The following is a 16,942-nucleotide window of genomic DNA, read 5'->3' on the forward strand; positions in this document are numbered from 1 at the left end:
CACACACACACAATTCAAATAGATCTAAGTGAGTATGTATTTTTGAAGTTTACAAGGTGCAGTTTGTTGATTTAAAGGAAACATCTCAAATGCGGCTAGCATAGAATGAAATATAAGGGTCAAGTTCTTATTTCAGTGATTAGTAAAGATATAATATTATTGAGTGGAAATAATTTAAAATAATATGGGGAGAGAGTGCACATAATAGAAAAGTCATTCATTTGTATACACATTGTAGCTTTGTATTATAGCTAAAAAATGCCTCAAAGTGACTCCAACAAGGTTATATAGAATTTCAAATTTTTTTTCATTTAACTAAAATTTCTATTAACTGGCTAACTAACCTTCAGCCAAATAACCTTCAGCCAAATACAACTTGACTGTGGTTGACACTACGGGCTTGATTTCTCAACTGTTCAACGTCACTTTGGCTTGAGACATGCCCACTTGCCAAGTACAACAGCTATAATGCATGGCATCGTGGACTTATCTTTGTCATCCTTTGTGTCCCATTTCTTTCTCCACTACTGTGTAGGTGCTGATTTGGGGTAATGCCAGATGGCTTCATTGCCAGCTGGCTGTTATAAAAATCATTTGTTAATTTCTGTAGTGACGATTTACAGCAGAAGTGCTTCTCGTACCGTTCTTTGGTAGAATATAGCTGAAAAAGAAGCAGAATATTTACTTCTAAGTATTGATAGCCAGGGAACATGTTTAATTGAAATATTCATAGTGACTGGATTGATTGCAGAGGCACTTCTTGTACTGTTTTTATTTGTAAAGGGTGAAAACAAAGCAGAATGGCCATGCACATTTCATTCCAGTAATTGATATATAATCCAAAACAGCCAAGCTGTAAAAAACCAGTGCGGCCCTCAAAAAGGCTATGGTGAAAAAAGATGTGAAATCCAAGGTGGCAGCCAAGAAATGGCTGTGATGGTAGGTTAATGGTAAAAATTTTAATAACGACAATTCAAGTGAATTTTTGTGCCACTTGGTCTTGGAAAAAAAATTCACCTAAATTGCCGTTATTAAAATTTTTACCATTAACCTACCATCACAGCCATTTCTTGGCCGCCACCTTGGATTTCACATCTTTTTTCACCATAGCCTTTTTGAGGGCCGCACTGTTTTCTTACAGCTTGGCTGTTTTGGATTAGATTTCATTTCTTTTTGTATTTGTATACCCCAAAGCCGGCCTATGGCCAGCTTTGGGACTTTTTTAACCTGTCTTTTTTTCTTTACTACAGGAAGAAGAAAAGGTGAAGCAGATGTACTTTAAATATTTCTGATTTTATCAGTGAATGTACAAATTATATATATAATACATATATTTATTATAGAACTCTCCATGGTGGTTTCTTTGTAACTGAACACTCTACAAGGTGACTTCTTCTTGCTGCTCTCTCTACAGGGTGAATGTTTGTAGCTGAATAATCTACAAGGTAACTTCTTCTAGCTGATCTATCTACAGGGTGATTTGTTTGTAGCTGAACTATCTACAAGGTAACTTCTTTTAGCTGATCTCTCTACAGGGTAATTTGTTTGTAGCTGAATTCTGTGGAGGTGATTTGTTTGCAGCTGAGCTCTTTACAGAATGGTTTCTTTGTAGCTGAACTCTCTAAAAGGTAACTTCTTCTAGCTGATCTCTCTAAAGGGAGATTTGTTTGTAGCTGAACTCTCTACAGGTGATTTCTTTGCAGCTGAACTCTCTACATGATGATTTCTTTGTAGCTGAACTCTCTACAAGGTAACTTCTTCTAGCTGATCTCTCTACAGGGAGATTTGTTTGTAGCTGAACCCTCTACAGGTGATTTCTTTGCAGCTGATCTCTCTACATGATGGTTCTTTGTAGCTGAACTCTCTACCAGGTAACTTCTTCTAGCTGATCTTTCTACAGGGTGATTTGTTTGTAGCTGAACGCTCTACATGATAGTTTCTTTGTAGCTGAACTCTCTACAAGGTAATTGATGTCTCTACAAGGTCACTAGTTTGTAGCTGAACTCTCTACATGGTGGTTTCTTTGTAGCTGAACTCTCTACAAGGTGACTTCTTCTAGCTGATCTTTCTACAGGGAGATTTGTTTGTAGCTGAACTCTCTACATGACGGTTTCTTTGTAACTGAACTCTCTACAAGGTAATTTCTTCTAGCTGATCTCTCTACAGGGAAATTTGTTTGTAGCTGAACTCTCTACAGGTGATTTGTTTGCAGCTGAACTCTCTACATGATGGTTCTTTGTAGCTGAACTCTCCACAAGGTAACTTCTTCTAGCTGATCTTTCTACAGGGTGATTCGTTTGTAGCTGAACTCTATACAAGGAAACTTCTTCTAGCTGATCTCTCTACAGGGTGATTTGTTTGTAGCTGAACTCTCCACAGGTGATTTCTTTGCAGCTGAACTCTCTACATGATGGTTCTTTGTAGCTGAACTCTCTACAAGGTGACTTCTTCTAGCTGATCTTTCTACAGGATGATTTGTTTGTAGCTGAACTCTCTACAAGGAAACTTCTTCTAGCTGATCTCTCTACAGGGAGATTTGTTTGTAGCTGAACTCTCTACAGGTGATTTTTTTGCAGCTGAACTCTCTACATGATGGTTCTTTGTAGCTGATCTCTCTACAGGGAGATTTGTTTGCAGCTGATTTCTCTACATGATGGTTTCTTTGTAGCTGAACTATCTACAAGGTAACTTCTTCTATTGATCTCTCTACAGGGCGATTTGTTTGTAGTTAAACTCTCTACATGGTAGTTTCTTTGTAGCTGAACTCTACAAGGTGATTTCTTCTAGCTGAACTATCTCTTTCCATAGTTGCATGAACTCCCTACAAGATAACTTCTTCTAGCTGATCTCTCTACAGGGTGAATTGTTTGTAGCTGATCACTCTACAGGGTGAACTGTTTGTAGCTGATCTCTATACAGGTTACCTGTTTCTAGCTGATCTCTTGAATTCTCTTCAGGGTGACTGCTCTATTAGGATGACTGCTCTATTAGGATGACTGCTCTATTAGAGTATCTCGATCTTGCACTTGCTGCACCAAGTTGGATTTCGTGTTATAACTCCGTGGCTTTAAGTCTGATTCTTCTACACCATTCTAAGATGATTACTCCATCTATACAGCGATTTTCAAAGCATTACCCCAAGCGGTTTATCTGGTAGGCGTGGCAAGTAATCGTTTTTTATTAGCTAATCTCGATTGCGTAATTGTTACACACTGTTGGTTTTTTCGTTGTATATTCCTGGTTTTTAGCTCGATTTCTTTCAAACCACAAAAGGTTTGAGGTTCAATAGTTAACCTATTCACCCAACGATTTTCAGCTTCTTCCCATACGTGGTTTACCCTGTAGGCGTGACAACATATTGGAGTTATTTTTCGTGAATAATCGATCATAACTCTTTTCCTGTTTATCGTATCCTAGCCAAAGTTGGTACAGAGATGCGCCTTTATACCCCACTTCAGTGTGCCAAATTTCAAGGCAATCGGATATGGCGTTCGCGTTTTATAGCAGTTTTTGTAAGTGTGCGAAAAGAGGAAGAAAAATAAGAAGAAAAAAACAAAGAAATTAAGCCAATTTTTGAAGTCGCATATCTCGGGAACGCTTGAAGCGATTTCGCTCAAATTTGGAATGTGGAGTGCTGAAGGTGGAGGGAGTGTCCACACCAAAAATCGTCTTGTTTCATCAAGGCAGCACAGAGCTACGGAGGTGCGAAAATTGCGTTTTCTTCGTTCCTGTCAATATACTCACGGGTGTTGCGCGCCGGCTTCTTGGGCCGCACGACACACTACCATGTGTCTTGATACAGGGCATGTGCTAGGTCACTCAATTGGTTTTTATAATATGTCTGGCCAGTGCCATTCTGTCCTTTGATGAGGTATGCATTGGTTCAAAAAAGTAAGCATATTAAGCAACTGTAAGGAAAAATAGTAATTCAGTAGGGATAAAAAGCAGAAACAAGGGAGGTCGTCTACACCTACAGCTATATAGAGGAATTTACGAGAAGTCACATACTAACCCATGTATATATGCTAAAAATTTCCCGCATCAAGTGTGCATTCAATATGTTCTGTGGAACAGTTGATTACAGAAGGTTTTAAGATTAATTGATGGCTGGGAGTTTATTAGTGAAATTAAAGACTAAATGTACTTATCGATAAATCTCAAAGGAAAGTTGATAAGGTACTGTACACTAACATAGACTTGATTCATGAAACAATTTGGGTCAAATGTCGTGATTTGTTCTGTAAGTCGTAGTTTTATAACTACAGTCTGCAGATTCCTTACACAGTATCCCTATGAATCTGTCAACAATATGTGTGCTTGGCAAATTCACATTGTAAATTACTTTCGAGATGCTATTAATAATGTACCACTCTGCGTGTGCAGTTCAAAGGCACCACCAGTGCCATAATTTGTATATTGCACTGCTGCAGACCGCAGCGAGTGCATTATAACTTATAACACACTGGTTGCGGTTTGTAGACCACAACAAGTGCATTATAAGTTATAATGCACCGACCGCAGTGCAATATACAGATATTGCACTGGCTGCGGTTTTGTGCAGCATAGCACAAGTGCCGGTGGCGAAGACCACTACGACACCTCACCTAATAGGTGGAAAGACACTTCACAGATCACTCAAATTCTTTTATAGCCTGACATGTAAAGGTCAATTGTGGGCCATAACATCACCAATACGTATAATGTTTACAAGCAGCCAATGGCAATCGAAAAAGCCAACGCGGGTGGCCACAACTCTAGTCTACATATATATAAACGTACTTATACACCTTACTAGTCTGGTGCCATCTTAGCCCAGATTAAACTGTAGTCCACTTCGACAATGACTCAATAAAACAAATATATTCTAAATAATACTAACCTTTACGTTCGATTGTGGTAACCAGTTTTGTCATGCCACCAGATTCGAGTTTAGCCAGTGTGAATAGTAAGAATTAGACTAGTATCGTTAAGTAGTTAGGTTTTGTTTACTTAAACCGTCTATTTAGCTGCTTTTTTTCGCTCAAGAGAATCACTATGGCGATTGGTCTGGTGCTTAGTCTATATGGCACGCTGGCATACTGAGCACTACATGATGAGAATCAAACAGCGAATGCAGGTTAATGATATAACCCATAGCGTACTGCTTTCAATATCTCAGGTGGCTGCAGTACTGCAGGGGGAACGTCATCGCAACGTCCGGCTTGGTTACCCACAATCGATGTTAGAAACCTGGCCTTTATAAATGTTACAGCTGTCTTGTGAGACTCTCCCCACCTATTAGGTGAGTGGTACATAACAGTTATACAACGTGCACTCGTGCTCTGCCTGTATAAACGCACTCGTGGCCGTTGTATAACTATATAACAATACCTCAAGACCATTCAGGGTTAAAGTACGGAATGTTGCATTGACATCTCAAAAGTGAGCAATGCAAATGGGCCGAAGCACATATACGGTACAGTGCATAAAAAAGGTAATGAAGAAGTTGCAAACGTTCGTGAAGTCTGTTACAGTGTAGGTCACCAACAGATTCTGTATGCGAAAGAAAATCTCAAAGTGCTCACATGTAGATTGTGTGTTTTAGTGGGGTTCATGAAGCCACACATATAAAATCTCTTAGCAATTAGCTCACATAGTGTTCTTAAAGTACTTGTAAACATACAGCACTTACTACACTGAAAGGGGAATACAGCACTGCGTACAGAAAATACAGCACTGTTGATCACGTGCATAACATTTTAAATAAGCAGAAGTAGCCAAAACGATGCTATCTGTTTGTTTTATGACCAAACTTGTACTATATAAACACTTACCACCAAAAACCAATGCAGTTTGAGTCTACAAAAAGACGACCAGACAACAGCTAAAGCACTGCCACTCTTGTGCAATAGGCACTCTGGCAATACAGCACTTGGCTTTGCCTCGTGCTCTTGTCCATACCCTTGTGCTGTTTTTTGTTTTTTTCCCCTTCCATATTGCACTCGTGGCAGTGCTTCAATTAGTATGTAAAGCCTATGTGACTTGTTCATAAAGGCTATGCGACCAGCTCGCGAAGCCTCAAGTATTTGTATAATGTACCGTATATTGTTGTCAGGTTCATAGGGGTATTGTGTAAGGAATCTTCAAACTGCAGTTATGAAACTACTTACAGAACACATAGTGGCATTCAACCCAAATTTTCTTGCAAATGAAGGCTATTTTAGTATGCATACCGGCCTTCTTATCAACTTTCTTTCGAGACTTATCGATATGTAGCCTTTAATTTCACTAGTAACAATCCCCCAACCATCAACCTTCTGAAACAACTGTTTTTAAAACAATCATGTAAAATTGGACTCCCAATCTCCTTAATTGGGAAAATTAATAGCATATACAGGTTAGTATGTAGCTTCTCACAAACTCCTGGAATCCCCTACATTAGTGGACGTTTAATCCCTACTTCGGTCAATGGCCACACTCTGTAGATATAAGGCTGCAGCACAAGATGCTGTAGACCTTCAGTGCTGGTCACTGTAAAGCTCTAATAACAATAAATACTTAGGTTTAAAGGACCCTCCTGGAGGAGACTGAGTGTGGCACGCTTGACTGGCCTGCAGTTTGAATCCTGGGGTTGGAGGGATTTTTCCCTTTCTTTGGTCCATTTTCTGTTTCACTTTTTAAAAGTTGTCTCAGTATACGTAAAGTCTCCAATATCTGTTAGAAAATGGTATGCATAAAATCCTTTGGTCTTTGGGAGATAAAGAGATCTTTAAAATCTTAGGTAATTGATAGGCTGCAGCACAAATTGCTGTAGACCTTCAGTACTGGTCACCGTAAAGCTCTAATAATAATATTAAATTTCTACTAGTATAACTGCAGGTGACTCCCTTGCTTCATAGCTTTTTATTTCTATGATCCCTACTCAAATATAATTTTTTTTTACACTTGTTAAATGTCTCAGTCAGGGGACTTTCCACCAGCAATATGATTCACATATAATACTACGTACACTATATAAAACAGATACATTTGGACATCTTTACAGTTCTTACCTTCAATTTCCTCAGTAAACAATGATCCTACAGCAAAGGCATAAAGGTAATGATTAAGACACGCATGATTAGGATGTGCCTACAAATACTGTACATACGTATGAACATAACAAATTAATAAATATCTATGTGACTAACTTAGTGTAACAATTGGCAAACAGTTAGTTTGTGAATAAACAGAATCCCGCAAATACGTAGAAGGGTCAGAACAATTGAAATTCTTGATTATCTGACCAACACTGTTATTAAATGATCTAATAAGATCATAAACTTCTTTACAAGCGAACATTGATATAGCATCTGGAACAATACAATCTTCAGGGCAAATTCTCAAAGGTAACCCGCCATTTGGATCACAAGGTACATAAGCAAAATAACAAGACACATATGTCAGGGATATCATACAGTTGGCTTCAATGTCCATTGTTTGAAGACTTTGAAAGAAAACTCCAGCTACTTCTGCACTGAAATCTTGAGGGTATGACATATTTCGTTGAAGCACAAGTTTGCAGTTTTCGGGGATAGCAATACATCTAAAATTAAATACACATAGAATCATGTACTGTAAGTGACTATGGAAAACAAGCATACACACATGAAGGCAGTTTTATTGAAGATATGATGACAATCTTGCTCACGTCTACTGCATCATAAACAGACACAAGTGACACACATAATATGTTAGGACTTGGGCTGAAAAAATTATGGTTTTCAGTATTCGAGTACTCTCTAGAGTTAACGATCGAGTATTCATGATACAGTTGCATGTAGTCATACCCATTTGACATGTTTTGTATCAACCTTAAACAGTTTACAGCTTTTCAAGTAACAACAATGATACACACACTGTATAAAAGTGCTTATGTTAGTGTCCCTGACAAAAAAATTATGCCAATCAAACTCTATAATAGCCTTCATCCCTGAAGACAAATACATAATGTGAGCTGGGTCATGTGATCTTAATGAGTACTCAAGTAACAATTTTACTATCCGAGTACCAAAATCCTTAGCGAGTACTAGTCGAGTATTAGTATTTGTTTCAGCCCTAGTTAGGACCACAGAAACAAAACAAAGATTTTCGAACTTTCCATGAGTAGGCAGATACGTATGATGGTGCATAGTTTTAATTTATTTGAGTACTGCGAATGCCTCAATTAGCATATTTTTCATTGTAGCATGCATAATTTTACAATTTAAAAAAAACAAAAAACGCATGCTTTTGTGCAAACTAAACGGGTATTTGCTGAGACAGTCACATTTTCACTAATGGTTGAGTGTACTGCAACCCAGCAATTACAATGAAATACATCACCATAAAAGTCCCTTCTACTTTAACTATGCTGGAGATATGTACTAAAGTTTGCATATCAGGTGATGATCTCCCTTGTTAGGTATGTACTATGTACACTCACAGAAAATTTGGTGCTTTTATCACAAAGTGAATGATTTCATCAAAATTTGTTGTTCAGCCGCTCTACTAAAAAGTATATACTGGCCAATATGTCCAGGAGCACATAGCCTTGTGGAACTTATGGGCTCCTTATCTTCATTAACCAAACATTCTCCCTTTGTTTGGATGGCTCCAGGAAAAACTTGTTCACAACAAAAACTACCTTCGTGTTAGTGCGTCTAACATCAAATTTAGTGAGAATTCACAGAACCACTGACTGTTACCAAGGCTAGAGTCTCATCACAACACCAAACTGTGCAGTGCACAACTATCATTTTATATGAAAACAACAAGCTCACTTTTGACATACGTATGCCTGCTGATGCTGTGACAAATATCCACACTGTGTGCTGTGGCTTTACCTTTTACCACCATTGTCATTTTTCATGCAAGGAACTGTATTGAGGCATTATATGTTTCACCATTCACACAGTGTCATAGAATTATCTGAAGCACTGATGCTACTATGAAAGAGACGGATAGCTTTATTTACAACAATATGTTTCTAGCATCATGAAAACAGTCCTCAGCAAGTTATCAGGTGGGATAGTTTAATTTGAGACTCAGTTGTTGCACACAGTGAAGTTGAGATATGCACTAAAAGCAGTTACCCTAATACAACAGTCCATACATTGTCATGGAATTCTAAAAAAAAGTTATTACAACTCAGCAGTTTTATTATAGCCATAATGAAAAAGTGTATTTTAAAAAATCATTAGGAATCTATGTGTTAAAAAAAGAGACATGATTGTATGCCACGTCATATCTATCTGTGGGAGAATCTCATTGCCGGTATTCTAGAACAAACACACATAATGTTGTACACATACTGTAGCAAACAAGAATATAAACAAACAGAAAGCTTTTAAAAAGTAGTGAAAAAAAGAGACATACATACAGTAGCCTACATCATGTATGTAAATAAACAATGCAACACCTTACTGTTCCAATTAACACATAATCATGTTTACTGTATCAACATCAATGAGATGCATGTTACACATGGGCTAGTTTATCAGCACAAGATTAAATTAAGTAATGGGTTACACATACGCATGTACAGAAGTAATATCACTGTACTCACTCTGTCCCCTCTGATGGAGCTAAAATATAACAATAAAAATATAATAAATAGCAATAAATCTCAAACCACACAGTACTGTGTGCATGGTAAGGCCTAAGACGCTGGTGCACCACACCAGTGTTATTAACCAGAACAACAACAATACAATTCTCACACAGATGTAGCCCTGTATTATCTTATACAAGCAACATATTCTCCTACTGTTATGGGCAGATGCAGTGCAGTTATGTGGCTGATATGTATCATATGGAAATACAGAACTCTTTGGCATTTTGATATTTCCTTGTTCTGCCAATGTGTACATGTTACCATGTTTGATGGAATCCTTTTGATTTGGACGAAACTATTTGTAGAGTCCCTGTACTGTGTTGGATACTCTCTTCTCTTCTATTATTAATTTTATGGGAATATACCAGGTAAGTTGAAAGGGTACATGGATAGTTGTTAACCAACCTTTTCAGCTTGAAAACTGGTGGGTGGATAGTCTCTTTGTGCACAGCTTAATATGTATGTTGAAACACAGGTTGAGATACGTACTCTAATAGAACAGTCACTCTTATAGAATGTTCAATCACCTTTGTACACAAATTAGCATAAAAACGAACAACAAAAATTCAATCACGAGATTTATGATCACTTTAGTATAAATAAAGCAAACACCAAAGCTGTATGTAGAATGGCTTTGGGACTTGCAAATATGAAAAGAAGTGGTAAAACAACAAAAGGTTGCAGCTGTAAAAACTACAGTAAGGTGAAAATAGCTGGTCATGTAATAAATCCATACTCCATAAATATTTATCTTATAATTCATAAACACCAACACGTGTTGTTGAATCCCAATTACAGTATGTGTGTCAAATTTCAGCTCAATTGGATAAAGCATGCAAAAAGAAGGAAAAAAAAGTTGTTCACTCATATCTCAAATTACTCAAATTGGGTATGTGGACTGCCCTACTTAGATAGCTGACAACTCCACTAAAAGTTGCTTTATAAAGAAGCACAAAGTTATATAAACATGTCAGTAACATTGTGGTGTTTCCAATTTATAACACACTGACGTGGTGCACCAGCTTTGTTAGCCACACAACACACTACCATGTGTCTTGATGCTTAGAAGACATTTCAGTATGCATGTTTGTTTTCTACAGTGTAGACTAAACTATGTAAGTAAATGCAATCATTGTATTGTATGTGGTGTTGTGCACGTATGCACTGCTCTATAAAAATGAAATACATGTAGCTATTAAATTACTAACTAGATGCACCTTGCAAATTTAAGCATTGGTCTGAAGGCTGGCGAACACCACCTTGATAATTTGCATTAATATACTGCAACGGATCTGAACAATTTAAACTAATTGGATAAGATGATGATGACTCCATAAATACTGAACAATCACTTTCAGCAGTAGCAACCTGACAGTCATCTTCACACACAACAATTGGTTCACCACTAACAACGTCGCAAGTAGGAAAGGCACTGTTGCATATGTACTCAATAGTGCCAGTAGTATTGCAACCAGATGGGTCATAAATTAGTTCTAGTACTTCTGCACGTTCTGATCGATATCCAGATGTATATGAATAGAAAAATGAGGAATTCATATATGGCACACATTCAACTGGCCCAGGAAAAGGGATGCAACTATAGTTATACACACAAAAAAAATAAAATGAAAACAAGTACATACAATTATTTACTACATACTTTGTGTGAACTTGTGATACTCCAGTGGGAATGCTGACATTTGAATCTGTAAAACAATTAGTAAACCAGCATAGATAATACAACAATATGATAATAGACGCATATACGTAACAAAGACAAGCATCTATACAGCAGCTATTCAGCTCATGTATGGTTCTGTTATTGTGTAAACTTATCAAACAGTATTATAGTACTGGTTTGCACTCCCTCACTAAAAACATTGACCAGAAATTAAACCAGCCTCACAATACCTTCATGGTGCTTTGGCAGTACTGGTTAAGTAGCAAAAGTGTCTTCAGAGTGGCCAAAAATGCTTCCTACTGCAGTACGTTTAACGTACACATCATAGACTTACCTTTTACTTTCATTGTGTCCAATTTTTACTGACAGTGCAAGGTGTTGATTCATGGTATAGTGCATGATGGCTTTTCCCTATGTTTGTAATGATAATCACCTGTATTTTGCATAGTGACTGGATTAATTGCAGAGGTATTTCTCGTAATTTTCTTTATTTGTGTTATTTGTAGCAGGCTGGAAACAAAGTGTAATGGCCACTTCACTTTTTTAGCAATTGATAGTTGGGGGAAGTATATCTGCAGGTGTAGGTGCCTCCCTTGTTTCATTACTTAATGTCAGCAGCTTAACAGTAAAGCTTACAAAATAACTCCTCTGATACCTATGCTGAGATACAAAATAAACCAAGGTTGTGGTTAGAAATTGGTGCACAAACAGGTAGATGCATTGTGGAAATTACACCAAAGCATTGCTTAACCTACTGACCATCCAATGTACATAAGTACACATGTATCAAATGCATAGATTATGCAAATCTGTGTGTGTATGCGTGTGTACCTTAGGATAAGCACTTGCATACACATATGCACATGAGTATAGATCTCTTTTCTAATTATTTAAATACACAACCACACATATACCTGTAGTAACACTTTCCACAGAAAAACAATCTTGCATGAAATTGTTTCCACACTGCAAACCTGTTGTCTGCTGAAAGTTACCATGAACAAAATGAGGACATTCTTGCTCAAGAGCTAAGTAAAAATCTGAACAATTGTTGGAACATAATTGCAACAAAGTATTTGAATTATTCTGACAGATTTCCACTGTTGAATAGCACAAAATCGCCAGCACATTATGATAGCAGGCATCAGATATAATGGCTTCATAATCAACTATTTTCAGCTGCGCTAAATGTTGCATTATCATCACATCATGATTGTCAGACATGTTCAGCATAACATTATTGTTAAAATAACGGCTGCAGTATTGTCCATTGTAAAAGGAACAGCTACAGTGATAAATACATTCATGATAAATTATTTTAAGCATGCTATGTAACACTTATCCCTTTTATGGTTTGCAGCACAAGATAAAGATAAATAGTGGTGCATTACCAGAAATCAATAGGTCTGTGTAAATGTATATTGGGAGATTATAACATCTGGTGTTTGGGACATGCAATCTATACTTGTGTGACACTCCCTCCTTACTAATTTACAAGTTTAGTAGTACTCAGAAAGTTTAGAAGTTTCCTACTATCATTGGTATATACAGTGTGTACAAGACTATCGAGTTGGTTTTGTTTACTAATGACAGTACAGTGTATATATATATATATATATATATATATATGTCTACATTAATAATACCTTGCAGTGGCAGAATCAGTTAAGAGACCTGTAAAAATACAACAAAAAGGAAGGAGCATACGTACTGTATGTATGATCATAAAACTATAATTCTGAAACTGTTATTTGTGGAAGTGCTTTGGTACATTTCACTGGCATATAGCCAAAAATTCTCATACACCTCTTACTTTGCAATGCTCTCAGCTTTGAGGGTATTTGATAACTTGGAACTCCATTGGTCCAGTGTGAGCACAAAATGACCCACAATCTGTTCCAAATTTTTAAACCAGGCGCGTGCCCACAGCCACCCAAAGGCCAGCTGTGGGTGCATGCCTGGTTTACTGAAATTGTTTTCATAAAACGCGCGCGTGTGTGTGTGTGTGTACCTACCTATGTTTGTTTGTCCGTACGCACCCACGTGAGCAAAAACATTAAAAGTGGTAAAAAAGCAGCCAGGATGTAAGAAATGAAAGCTAAAATAAGTCTGTATTAAACTTTCACACACATAAACTTTGCTCTGAGGTGGTTTCTTCTCGGCAGTCTGCAATACGGGTATGACAACTCTTCATATACTTCTTGAACGGTCTTCCCTTTTGGTTTTGTAGACATTTAAACAACGTTGAAGGCCTCTTAGGCTACCAAAGGTAGTGTATTCTTCGAGTTGAAAGGTGAATGAAAATGAAGGGCAGCCTTGAAGCTTTCTCTATATAATTCACAAGAGAAAACGTGATAGACACTATAAAATATTTGAGAATACACTTCTGTGCGGTTTAAAGTGGTTTGTTATAGTTATGCTTCCTTAGCAGTGTATAGCAACGTAACTATTGAATTACAAAATAAGTCATGAATTACAAAATACACTAAATTACAGTATTTACTGATCTAATTAACTAATAATAACAATAGCATGAATATAAATACATGGTTGATTAATCACCTACTTAGTTAGAATGGGATAGTATTAATTGCATGAGTGCCTGGTTTTTAGAAGTAGCATAACTTCAACATTTTTTCAGCATTACATGTAGTTCAGTTTTGTGGCTAACACACGTGCATCAAACTTAAAGTGATTGGCCCGGTGGATTACTGCTGGTGGAACAGTAGATGTCTGAGGTGAGCCAGAGTATAAATACATATCAAAAACCCTGCTGCTGATTATGGGTGATCTAACTTATAACATGAATACACATACAGTGCTACAAACTATAAACCCCATACATAAGGCTATAGGTCAAAATCTATAATGCAGACAATACAGCTGTACTAGTGAAAGCAAGTGCTATATTTTCTGTAGTACATATGCAGTGCTTTTACTGGTTTAATGTACAAATTTGGAGTTGTAATCAAAAAGTATGCAAATAATAAAGTTCATCACAACCTAGAACACCATGATGGTAGTGAGAAAATTAGTACCTACTTGTGATTAGCAGAAGGTTAATTTGTAGCAACTGTTATCAAACAATTTGAGACCCATCAGATCCATAGTGGGATAGGAGAACAACCTAGCTACAGTGTGCATTTGAATAGCAGACAGTTTGTAGAACTATCTAATTGCTGTTTGCGAGTGCAGTCTGACATGTGGCCATCAACGCGGCAAAGTTGAAGGGATCAATATCAAGCAGCCACTCGGACTTGCAATGATGGACAGTTTAATAAATAGTTTAAGAACATTTGTACATATACAGCCATGAATTTGTTAACTTCTATGGTGACATTATTAACAGCTACAGTGTATGTTAGTGGGATAGGGGGGTGGGTGGGCATTCACAAAATTGCACAATTGTGTGTGCCATACAAAGGAAAATAAAGCATACTCTCATGGAAAATATAGCACACTTTGGAGGCATTATGGAAAATAAAGTACACTATTTTCTTTGAACTTATAATTAGATGGCACACAACAAAATGCAAACTGTGTACACATAGCTTACATGTCAGCAATGCAGCAACAATAGTCAGTGATGAAATCATATTTATGTAGATTTTGACACTAAACCTTCAAGCATTACCTGTGTACATTATAAACAGGCACATTTACACACACACACACACACACACACACACACACACACACACACACACACACACACACACACACACACACACACACACACACACACACACACACACACACACACACACACACACACACACACACACACACACACACACACACACACACACACACACACACACACACACACACACACACACTTTGACTTGTATGAAAGTTCCAAGAAAAATTAAGCACTATAGACACTAACCAGGCCTGACACTAACAATAAATGAATCAGTATCAATTCTTTGTATAGATACACTAGTTGTGTGCTTCAGTTCATTGGCAGGATGATATCTTGTTAATGTCAAACAGTAAAAGGCATGGGTGGCTCTTTACTGACATTAGTCATGCAGTTATTTAACTACTGGAAGCGTGCACAAATATTCAATTTGTCAAATCAAAATGAAAACCACTCATAAAATAAAAGTACATCATACATGCAGACTACCTGTACTGATCACTTTAACATGAATCCCAACTACTGTTTGTATAATCTATTAATTTTGAGAAAAGTGTACATACATGCATGCACATGACAGGCTGCATGTCCATATCAGACTATTAGGAATTTCATGCTGTATAAAGTTACATGACACAAGCACAAAAGGCTCTAATTTAATACAAAGCAACATTGACACAGAATTTCAGTGCTAAATTCTGGATTCAACTCTTTGTAATAAGAAACAACTGTAGTGATCTTTGCATCAACCAGTAGAAGGAAAAATTATTTGAATTTTTTAAAGTTCGATTAGGGATCATGACACACTTCAGTCTATATTATTAAGATATCTACAGGTTTAGGTGACCTCCCAAACTTAAAATTCTTAATTTTTCCTTATGCTTGCCAACTGTCAATTACTGAAAACTAAAGTGATCACTATTATATGCTTTTCAGCTTGTTTGTTACATAGTTACAAAAGAAGAATATAACAAGAAGTGCCTCTGCAATTAATCCAGTCACTATGGAAAATAAGGACGATTTCTGTTACAAATGTCACATTGCTACTGTGAGTCAACACATTGCGCTGTCAGCAAAAAGAAATGGGACACAAATGAGGACAAAGGTAAGTCTATGATGTATGCATTGTACATACTGTGGTATGCCAAAAGGCAGACATGGGGCCAAGTACATGTGTACTTATACTTAAGTACAGATTTGAAAGTACTCATACTTTACTTAAATACTTTCTTAATTTCCCCAAAGTACTTGTACTTATACTCAAGTACTTTGCTAAGTACTGTACTTGTATGTACTTGAGTACTTAAAGTACTTTTAAGTACTTGTAAGTACTGCAAACATTGTACGTAGTTTGTACACAGTGGGTGTACAATGAGAATATCAAAATTGTATGAAGGTGCAGTTTACAATTTCTTGCGATTCTTCTACTGCCTTCCCCAACCATACTATGTATCATCAAGAGTAAATGCTCTTCCATTATTTACTCTTGGTATCATGTTGCCACAATTAATGATGTCATAGCATTCTGGCAATTAAGAGTTTAAGTCAGTGCATTTTAAGAGTTTAAGAGTGATAAAAACCAAACCCCCTAGGCACACTTACATACTACAATACGCTGAATAGAGCATATATTTTACTACAGTAATATGTACTTGTACTTTACTTAAGTACTTCCAGCATGTACTTGTACTTTACTTAAGTACTCTCTTGATTGCTGCTGGAATACTTGTACTTGGAAAATTCAAAAGTACTTGTACTTTACTTAAGTACTTTTAAATGTACTTAGCCCCATGTCTGCCAAAAGGCACCTGTAACGTCTAACAGTGAAAAAAGCCCATAGTTTTAGCCATTATTGAGTTACGCTTGTCTGAAGGCATCAAAAGCAGGTATTAATACTGTCAAGTCCTAAAACTTAGTTAGTAGTAGTTGCTAGACTGAAACCTATTAATTTATATGCCAGCCAACTCAAAAATGGTAGCTTTGGTTGTGCATGTATGAAACTATA

General features: G+C 36.9%; 1 protein-coding gene across 4 annotated transcripts in view; it reads right to left on the reverse strand.

Moving 5' to 3' along the window:
* The window catches only part of LOC136260065 (hepatocyte growth factor receptor-like), a 54,424-nt gene that overhangs the window by 25,502 nt on the left and 11,980 nt on the right, over positions 1-16,942 (reverse strand). For 2 of the 4 annotated variants that reach the window (XM_066053673.1, XM_066053672.1), the window contains exons 2-9: positions 14,851-14,928; positions 12,941-12,968; positions 12,209-12,579; positions 11,274-11,319; positions 10,831-11,210; positions 9,566-9,584; positions 7,170-7,564; positions 7,032-7,058 (exon numbers count right to left, since the gene is read on the reverse strand). In XM_066053673.1, the coding sequence (XP_065909745.1) occupies positions 7,032-7,058; positions 7,170-7,564; positions 9,566-9,584; positions 10,831-11,210; positions 11,274-11,319; positions 12,209-12,579; positions 12,941-12,968; positions 14,851-14,890 (1,306 nt within the window). In that variant the 5' untranslated portion in view covers positions 14,891-14,928. The remainder of the gene's footprint in view (positions 1-7,031; positions 7,059-7,169; positions 7,565-9,565; positions 9,585-10,830; positions 11,211-11,273; positions 11,320-12,208; positions 12,580-12,940; positions 12,969-14,850; positions 14,929-16,942) is intronic. The other 2 variants (XM_066053674.1, XM_066053675.1) reach the window with 1 other exon arrangement.

Source organism: Dysidea avara, chromosome 7, assembly GCF_963678975.1.
Source record: "Dysidea avara chromosome 7, odDysAvar1.4, whole genome shotgun sequence".
NCBI classification, from domain to species: Eukaryota; Metazoa; Porifera; class Demospongiae; order Dictyoceratida; family Dysideidae; genus Dysidea; species Dysidea avara.